At 46.9% G+C, this 9621-nt stretch overlaps 1 protein-coding gene across 3 annotated transcripts in view; it reads left to right on the top strand.

Moving 5' to 3' along the window:
• The first annotated feature begins 374 nt into the window (after positions 1-374).
• SYDE2 (synapse defective Rho GTPase homolog 2) overlaps positions 375-9621 on the top strand; it is a 30083-nt gene continuing 20836 nt past the window's right edge. The window contains exons 1-2 of one of the 3 annotated variants that reach the window (XM_063344438.1): positions 375-757; positions 4830-5531. In XM_063344438.1, coding sequence (XP_063200508.1) covers positions 652-757; positions 4830-5531 — 808 coding nt within the window. In that variant the 5' untranslated portion in view covers positions 375-651. Of the gene's footprint in view, positions 758-2484; positions 2532-4829; positions 5532-9621 lie in introns of those variants that run through there. The other 2 variants (XM_063344436.1, XM_063344437.1) reach the window with 2 other exon arrangements.

The following is a 9621-nucleotide window of genomic DNA, read 5'->3' as shown; positions in this document are numbered from 1 at the left end:
AACGGTTTGGGTTGGAAGGGACCTTAAAGATCATCCAGTTCCCACCCCCCTGCCCTGGGCAGGGACACCTCCCACTAGACCAGGCTGCTCAAAGCCCCATCCAGCCTGGCCTTGAACACTTCCAGGGATGGGGACACCCCGAGGTGAATCGAAGATCACTCCGAGTACAACCCCGGCTATTGATGGGGGATTTGGTGCCCGGGCAGGACGGACCGGGGGGCGGGGGAGGCGACCTGCCCACCCACCTGCGCTAGCCCCGTGAGCCCGGGCCACCTCCGGCGGGCACAGGCGGTCCCGCTGGCTCTGCACCCTCGGGTCCGGCTCCCCTCAGGCGGGCCGGGGGCGACGCCCCCTCTCCACTTCACCGGGCGGGGGCGGCGCTGGCCCATGGCCCGGTGGCGAGCGGCGGCCCCGGTGCGGGGCGGCGCCCCCCGTGCGGCGGCGGGGCATGCGCACTGCGGGGCGCCCTCTCACCCCGCTCAGCTATGCCAAGTATGTGCGCGGCGGAGCCGGGGCCGGGCCCGCGGAGCCAGCCCGCCATGGGGCAGCGCGGCCCGGGGCTGCCGCCGCCGCCGCGCAGGGGGGGCGCCGGGTCCCGCCGGCCGCGGGGCAGCGCCCGCTGAAGGCGGCGGGGAGGCAGCGCCCTGAGGCATGGCCGAGCCGCTCCGCAGGACGCTCTCCAAGCTGCGGGGCAGGAGGTCCCAGCGAGGGGCGGCGGGCGGCGGGCACCGCCACGGCGGGGGCTGCGCACCGCAGGGTAAGTGCCGGCCCGCGCGGGCGCTGCCGAGGGGGGCGAGGAGTCCGGCGGGCGCCGGCGGAGCGGGGTGCCCGGTCCCCGGCGCTGCTCCCGGCCGTCTCCCCGCCGGAGCGGCTTTCCCTGCCGAAACGGGGCAACTCTCCGCTTCCAGGAGTTAACTTTTTTGGTATTCCTCTTAAAAGCGGGGGAGAAGGCTGCGCGAGTGGGTGGAATGGCGCTTTGGAGAAACAAACAAACAAACCCAAACTAGTTTTTCAGTATCTCCGAAAGACCTGACTTCTCTCCCCAAATCTGTGAGGTTGTTTATTCCAGCGTGTGCTTTGCGTTTGTATTTTAAGGCGCCGGATGGGGATGCCGCTAAAGCAAAAAGCGGGCGTGGGGGTGACTGCCGCGGCTGGGGGCTGGTGGGCTCCTCACGCGGTGTTTCAAGCCCATCGCCCCTCTTTAAAAGCGAACTTTATTTTCGTTGGGCAGTGCCAGCTTAGATAAACGGTAAGTAAACAGCAACAGAGCCCGAAACCCCATAGGGTTTTGCGTGGAGCTGCCGGAGTGCAGTGCAGTTAAATGAGCTGTTTACTCGCGTTTGGAAAAGTTTTTTTGCCTTTTTTGCGTGTCTTGTGTAACCTTCAGATTTGTTGTGAACGGCGATCAGGCACTTCAGCAAATCTAAATTTAGGGTCTTGAATCAGTCCTCAGCGGTTACATCCTCACATCCGTAATTGCTGTTCTTCTCGGCAATAAAAATTCCTCGTTTAAATAAGACGTTCTTGAATGTAGACCACTACTTTGTGTGAATCCCCACACGTTTTCTTATCATATGACTTGTTTGTCATCCTTTGGCTTTTGTTTGCTGCTGGTTTGGTGTTTCGTTTTTTTTTTTTTTTAAATGATGCACTTGAAAGCTTACAGATCGATTTTTAGTCTTGCTGTTGTTCCGTTTAAATACAGAATTACTATATTTCTTAGTTTTACGAGGAAACTTAACGAAAAAAAATGTGTTTAAGTAGCTGCTATTACAGCTAGAAGAACCATGAATTGTTTTGATCCGTATATGGAGAGACTGGAAAAGGCTGCTCCCCTTCTCATTACTATCTGAAAAGCAGTGCACAGTATCATCTTGAAATATTTTACACGCCCACGTAAGAGGCAGAATATCAATTTTGACCTCAGTTGGGCTGAAGCATTGAGGCTCTGGTTTCTGAGCATATGTGTGTTGTTACCATAATGCTTTAAATTTAAATAGCGATTTATTTATTTATTTATTTATTTAGGTAGAGGGGAAGGTGAAGGGAGTAAAGGGAATACCTGACTTTTTTTTTTCCTCTTTTTTTATTTATTCAACACCATATTGAAGCCTTTTGGGAAGGAACCGTTGTCTTGTTCTGTATTTGTGTGGAGGCTTAATGCATATTTTTAGAATATATTAAATATATTAGAGTACTAATGGAGAGTAGACGGCATTCTTCTGAATGAACCTTTGCTCTAGAACCAAAAGTACATGCCTGATCTGTGTGTCTCTGAAAGCTTTGTATTTATTTAAAATTGGCTCATTACTATAACAGCTAACGACGTTGAAAACTTGCTCTGTGATACTGAACCGCTGGTTGTGCAGATACTTGCATGTGAAACAGTTTGTTACTAAAATAAACACAGGCATGAGGGCTTTCAGGATCAGGGCCAAGTTCGAATAAAGGGGAGGCAGCGCTTGCAAATGGTGCTACCTGTTGTAAAAAAGCTGCGAGGTGGAAGATTTAGATGGAAGCGCGTTGCCTGGGTGAGGTTCAGCCAACACTTAGAATCGGTGACTTCTGGCACCTCCTTGGCTACTTCGGAGACGGGGTGGTTTTGAATTCGTGGGGTGGGCGACGTGTCCCTGCAAGCAGCGGGGTTGTTGGAGTGCGCCGGAGCTACTCGGTTATTAATGTTTCTGCGGTGAGCTCCTGCGGATGGCTTGTTGTTGAGGTACCCGGGTGGATGGTGAAAACAAAGCGGGGTTTGCTCTGCGCCTTGGCCGCCGCTGGCACCTGCGGGCTGCCGGAGGCTGACGCTGGATGTGTCGCTGGATGCGTATTTAGGCACGTTGCGCTTCTTGGGAGCCGCTGTTTTGGGAATTGTAGGCTGGCTGAGTGAAGCAGCAGGATATTTTTGTTCGTGGAAGTGCAGCTCTCGGATGCTCCATCTATTCACGTTGCCGGAGCAGGGACCGCTCCCTGGGCTGTCCATGCACAAGCGGAGGGCTGGCGTCCAGGTGGCCGTCACCAGCAGGAGGATGCCCACCCAAGAAGTCCCCAATCCAAACTGACTTCTTGGAAGTGTAGGCATAACCCTGTGCCCACTGCAGCCTAGTTCCCCGTCCTTTTGGTTAGCTCTTATTTGAAATAGTGGTGAAACTGTGTAAAGGGGAACCTTTACAATGCCACACTTACATGTCCAGGCCGTGGGTGGGGGAGGAATACGGTTGCTGCCAAATCACTGAAACTTTGCCAGAGCTCTGCGTCCTCAGCCCTGCTTTCACGTTTGCCTCAGATTCTGTTAATTGACTGACTTAGGCCCCCGTGCAGCAAAGCGCTGCAGCAGAGGTGTGCGCAGGCTTCAAAATGAGCATGGTTCATTTTGTTCGTTCTTTGAACCAAGTTAATTATTCAGATCACAAACAGTGTTCATATTGCAGTAACAAAGTAAACCTCACGTTTTAAAAAAAAAATAAAAATATAAAAATCACCAAATGATGAATCTTTCATCAAATGAAATGGTGGTGTTTCAGATCTTATCAAGGATCTCTTCTGTCATTAATGTACAAACGTGAAAAGAGGGTGGAAGGGAAGGTGTTCAAGTGACAGTCTTTTTCCTGCCTACAGCGAACTTAGCTGGATGTACAGAGCTGCTCCTTGAGCCCTCCAGAGACCCGTCCCTATTTTAACATCCGTTATTGGTGTGTAAATAACTTTTCACTGAGAATGATGTTCAGGAAGTATCAAATAGCTGCTCCCACCTGGAATTTCCAGTTACGGAGGGCTTCGCGTGAAAACAAGTTGTTTTATGAGAATGCAGTTATCCTCGTTTAGTCTTAGTGGCTGAGCAGACCCTGTCTGGGCTCTCCCAGAGGAGCTGTGAGGGTTCTCTGACCTCCCTTCCCTCTTTTTAATTGGGATGTGGTTGCAGCTCTCCTTATGGCCCTGGCGAAGGGGCTGGTGCCTGCTCCGGGGTGAGGTGCCCACTCCTTGCGTGGTCCCACCTGCCCAGATGGGATGCTGGGGATAGGGCACGGCTGCGGAGTGGGCTGCTTCGATGGGCTCTGACCAGGGGCTCAAGTGCAAGTGGCTTTTTCGATGCATAATTAAATGCTTGGCCATTGCTTTAAAGAAATTGTGTCAAGTTTGGGGAGCAGTCAGTGGAATTTGATTAGGCATTGCATGAAATTTTTGTTGTGTAATGAAGTATTTAAAAACTTTTCTACATTTCTTCTTCCTCCTTCCTTCCTTCCGTTCAGGACGGTGTGTTTCATTTTATTCCCCACGAGTCAGGGGATGCTTCTGTCTTAATTATAGGATAAAGCTAGTGAGGACAGTCCTTTCTGGAGGTTTTCGTGCAAGAGATATCCTATTTTTTATTTATTTATAAATCTAAAGTGAATCTATGTGGGTTTTTTGTAGACATTTAAGTAGTATGTTATACCAAAAGCAGGGATTATTTCTTCATGGCATAGGTAAACTGGAAAAATACTACATAGCAACTTTTCAACCAATCGTACCTGAACTTGGCAGACAAAAAGCAGCCGTTTCTATGTAAGTATGCGTGACCTTTCAGGAGAGCTATCTCACTGCCATTTATCTAAATTACATAGTGTTAAAAATACAGCCAAACAAGCCTGACTCTTTATTAATTATGGGCGCATTCTGCTTTGACAGGCTGAAATCTAATTTTATGATGGCATCAACTTATCTTTTATCCTTTCAGATGAGGTCTAATGCAAATGTTGTACAACAGTGTGTGTGTGTTCACCTGTCAAAAGCAAAACAATATTCTAAACATTTGTCTTTCCTTCTCTTTTTGCCTTTCTTTCTGGGAACAGATTTAATAGAAAATGTTTACATAGCTTCGAGGAGCAGGAAGGAACCCAAGTCCCCTCAGGCCACCGAGGTCCCCGAGCATCGGCCGCAGATGAACAGCATTACTGTTTCTAAGAAACGCAGCTGGCTGCAGCAGAGCACACACCGACCTCCTCCTCCTCCTCCTCCTCCTCTGGAAGAAGAAGATGGCTGTAAGGAAGCGCAGGGGTCTGTTATCCCGGTACCCAAATCTCCTGTCCCACTGCCTGAGCCCGCGGTGCCGTGGGCTCCTTCCATGTCGCCGGTGGGGCGGGAGCATCCCACACAAGCCCTGCCGAGGAGCGCGGCTTTGGACTTCGGTGAGGATAACGATGCAGATGATGAAGGAGAAATATGGTACAACCCCATCCCTGAAGATGATGAACCCAACTTGCCGAGGGTCCGCCTTTCTGCTGTGAATAGCCCTCTTGCTGTGGGCTCCCTGGGGGGTCGGTACAAAACCCTGCTTGGGGGTGACTTGGGGACAGCCATGAGTCCCCACGAGGGTCCTCCACGTTCCATGGAGGGTGTGGGGGACATTCGGATGGCTCAGCCCAGCGAAGCGAGTCAGGCAGATGCTGTGCATCCTGGGGAGCAGGTGCAGCGGCACCGGCAGAGGTTTGCCTGCAAGGCTGCCGGTGGTCCACCAGTAGAAGACAATTCTGCCTTCAAGTGTCCTTCAACAGGTAAGAGGGTTCAGGAATATGCAAGTGTGTCGTCCTCATTTTCCTTTTAGAGGAGTAATAAACCATTCTTATGTCTCTCTTTTCTCTTTCCTGTTCTTTTATCTTTATCAAGCAAATTTCAGAGGAAACCCAAGTCAAGTTAATAAAAAATTATCAAATTGTGAGGCTGTAACCTGCCAAATGTAGAGCTGGGCAGTGGTTTCTCAGTCAGTTTGTTCATGGCACGTCCAGGTACGGTTGTCCTCTGTGCTCTTTGCCCCCCACCTCCCTGAAGACTAAGGCTTTGCAAGGCGAGCTTGCTAAAGCCTAGTGGTGTGAGGAGAGGTTGGGTTCCCTTTGGTAGTTAGTGTCCGACCTTGGCCTTGAATTCCAGCCCCAAACCTACTTAATGTCTGCAGAATTTTCTTTAACTTGCTGTCTGGGACTTTTTAATAAAGAATTTTTGGAAGACCATGTAAGCGCTATTCATCACGTCGCTTTCTGTAGTTGCTGTCTTGTTGACTGTCTCGGGTGAATCTAATAGCCTGGAGAGGAGTGGTTTTCACTTTCAGAAGTCAGCCTCTTTGTTCCTTGTTATCTTTGGCGGTGTGTTCGATAGTCTCATTTCCATAATTCCATTAGTGTGTGAATTCAGAATCTTATTAAGGATTTTTCCCAGTCTATTGAAAAAAGCCAAACAAAAACAAAACCACACCAAACAAAAGTACGCAGAAAACAAACCAACCAACCCTTTCCAAAAAGGTATTATTTTTAATTACTGATGCGTCTTACATTATCTTGACCTTAACCCTAGTATCCTGTTGAGAGCTAGAAACTTGGTGTAAAGTTCGGGAGGCAGGGAATTCCAGGTTCCCCTCTTTGGAGAGAGTTTATGCTTTCTCTGCACTGACGTTTAAGAGCCTGTATCTCTGCCCAGATCAGCAGGGAGGACCTGAAGCACCGGCATTGTCCTCCAAGTTGCCCGCGTCCATCCATGCCATCCCAGAGGGTTCTGGCCCCGTGTCCCGGCGTGCCGGGAGCCACTCTGCCCAGATTCCCAGTGCGGAGATTGCTTCTGGGAACGGGGCTTGTTTTCAAAGGCACCAAAGCAACTGCTGTAAACAGAGTGAGAAAAAAACAGCCGGTCTTCTCTTCTGGGAGCTCACATTTAGTTCTTTTTGTGGAAATGCTGTAGATACGAGGGTATTTTTAGTTGCAAAGTGTGTTAAAGTTATCAGGGATTTATTTACAAATAGATCACTTTATAGCTGCAATAAATAGTTAGACCAATTGTATTTGCTTACAAGAAAGATAAAATAATGTGTTCTTTGGTAGTTTTCTTTTTTTTTTTTTTTTTTTTTCTCCCCGTTGGAGCCCTTGGCATTTTGGAGAGGTCAGTAAGCATTTAGGAAAGACATGTGTGTCCTGCAAACTCTCTTGCCCCTGTTTACATGGTTAATCTTCCAATATAGAGGTGACTGTTTTTTAAAAAAAATAAATCCCCTTATGCAAGAGGAAGAAAGTCAAAATTGCTTTCCCACTGAAGAAACACTTATTTCTGAAAGCAAAATGCCCATTTAAAGTGTCTCATGAAACCAGGAGAAAAGTGTTATGAATTCCCCCTGATGGGTTTGTTATGCATGGAGTTAATTAAGCTACTTTAAATGCAGCTCTCCTTTTGCATGTATTGAATGGTGATCGCGTTGAATAGACTAATTGATGAAGAAGTGGATCCCTGCTGCTCGGTAATCGGCTTTATTACGGAGAAATGGCTTAGTTCTTCTTTTTAATCCAGTTAAGGTGTCTACAGTTATTTCCAGTCAAATTTAAGATGACAGCTCATCCATACAAGATTACTGTGTGAAGGGCGACATGGCCAATTAAACTTTATTTGTGGTAGGACCTTGTTTGAATTACACAACTGCAATGACATCGATGTCTGTGTTCTTGGAGAGCCGGGACCGACCATCAAGCAGTAACTCCTGACAAATACACAATTACTGCTTTGGGGAAAAGTCTGCTTATCTTTCTTACTGATACGATTTTATATATGTCAGTATTGGTTGGCATTAGAGTCTAAAACATTAGATTTTGAGAAGCATAGACAGAAAACGGTGGGGCACTATAAAAGCCAACAAAATATATAATTGTTCACTTTGCTCTTTTCTTCTTTGGATAATGGAATCAATTTCACCTTTAAAATTTTAAACATTGCTGCTTTATTTGTATTTCCAACTTTGTAGAAAGAAAATGTTTGTGGATTTTTTTCTTTTTCTTTTTGTTATTTTTTTGAGAGAGTCTTTATTAGACATAAGATTAAGAAAAAAATACAAATGATAGAATTCAGTTATTAGCAGTCTTTTCAAACACAGCAGCAAATAGCTGTTTCCTTTAAATGCTATCCATAAAATGGATCATAGTTGTAGAGGTGCTAATTTGTCCCATAGTCTTAATTTACACTGCCAGTTCCTGGTGTTAATTTGGTTACTTTCTACAGTAAATGCCATTTATGTTAATAGGATTTGTCAGGTAATTCCTTTGTGAATAATTCTAGCCATGCTGGCTTTTGAAAAGGAACTGATTAAAAATAAGGCGCCCCTGTAGCAGAGCTTGGGAAAATAATGCATGTGCTTTGTTTATGAAAAGTACACAAAAGGTAAGGGTAAGAAGATAATCTGGTTCTGAGTTAGTAACATAGAAACATAGTGCCAGCTCGTGCTCTTAGGTCCGTGGGAGAAGAATGTAAGTGGAAAGGACCCTGGAGGCTGTTATTAATTTGATGTCTCCTTGCACAGGCAAATGGTTATGATTGGAAAATAGGAATATTTTTGCTATGTGTTGAATTTTTCATATTGCATTAATAGTTTTTTGCACATGTAAAAGGTTAAAGTAAATTTTCTTTACAGCTGTTTAGGACTGAACTCTGTTTGTTTTTAGACGTGTATATGACCTGCAAAACCTTGCAGAAAAACACCCCTCTGTAATGTCGGCTCCTGCGATAGATTTACATCGTAGAGCTCTAAATAGTGCCTTCTGAAGAATTTGTAATATTTTTACTTTTGGGGAGGATTACTCTTGGAGGGTTACTTATAGCCTCTACCTCATCAGTGGGATCATCTCGCATGAGCCTGTATCTCAGAGACATCCCGGTAGGACTCATGCTTGCCAGGATCTGGGCTGTGCGTTTGCTGCTGAAAATGTACCTGTGTTAGCAGTCTGGATGGAAAATCCTGGTAGGAATCTCCGTAAATGGATTTCTCTTCAAAGTTGTAGGAAGCGAAGGTTGATACCATATGCCCACTTCACCCTAATGCATGCTGACTGGAGCTTGAGTTAGATCATAATTGGAGCTACAGTGCTCTTTCGCCGCTTAGACTGTGACCGCTATCCTAGTTTTCAAATACATCTTTTGGGGCCAGTGCGGGAAAATATTTTGTAAGCTTAGATGTTGCAAGTGAGCTTCCAGCGGTATACATAGAGTGCACTGGGCAGCAGATCCTATTTACCGGTTTCCTTCCACAGTTTCAAATACTGTTTGCTTAATTTTTTTTTTTTTTCCCAGATGGAAGATGTTTTGTGATTTAAGTGCAAGGAGCCTTGTTTTCCTGAGGCAGAAAAGCATTCATGTGAAATATTTGCGTAATGTTTGAGATACGTTTTGAGATACAAAAAGGTCTGGTTTGTGGCAGGAAGGTCCCTCTACTCCCTCCTTCTCCTGCGGAGCTGAAGCCAGTTTGTCAGTGAGCTTTTGGGGAGCTTGTGCACTTGGTTTTGAAGGTGGAAGGCTTATTCATGCGTGTGCCTCTGACCCATGGGGTGATGATACCGTAAACACCTGCTGGTGAAAGAGGCAAAAGGATGTAGCAGAAGCAGTTCCTTTAAAATCGGTGTTGCCTTTTTCAGTTTCTGATTTGTACTGAGTAACTGTTTACATCCTTTGAGTGGGGAAACAGGGATGAAGCTGCTTTTTGTGCCATGAAAGACCCAGTGAGGGAGGAAATCTTCATGAGAGCAGCCCACGCAGGCAGTGCCTGGCGTCATCTCGGTGTGACGCCAACGCCTGAGTGGAGCCCGCTGTGGCCCATGTGCATCCCGGAATCATTAATGTTTA

The sequence above is a fragment of the Chroicocephalus ridibundus genome, chromosome 8 (assembly GCF_963924245.1).
Source record: "Chroicocephalus ridibundus chromosome 8, bChrRid1.1, whole genome shotgun sequence".
Lineage (NCBI taxonomy): Eukaryota > Metazoa > Chordata > Aves > Charadriiformes > Laridae > Chroicocephalus > Chroicocephalus ridibundus.
Note: the sequence above shows the minus strand (reverse complement) of the source record. Positions and strands in the feature narration are given on the sequence as shown.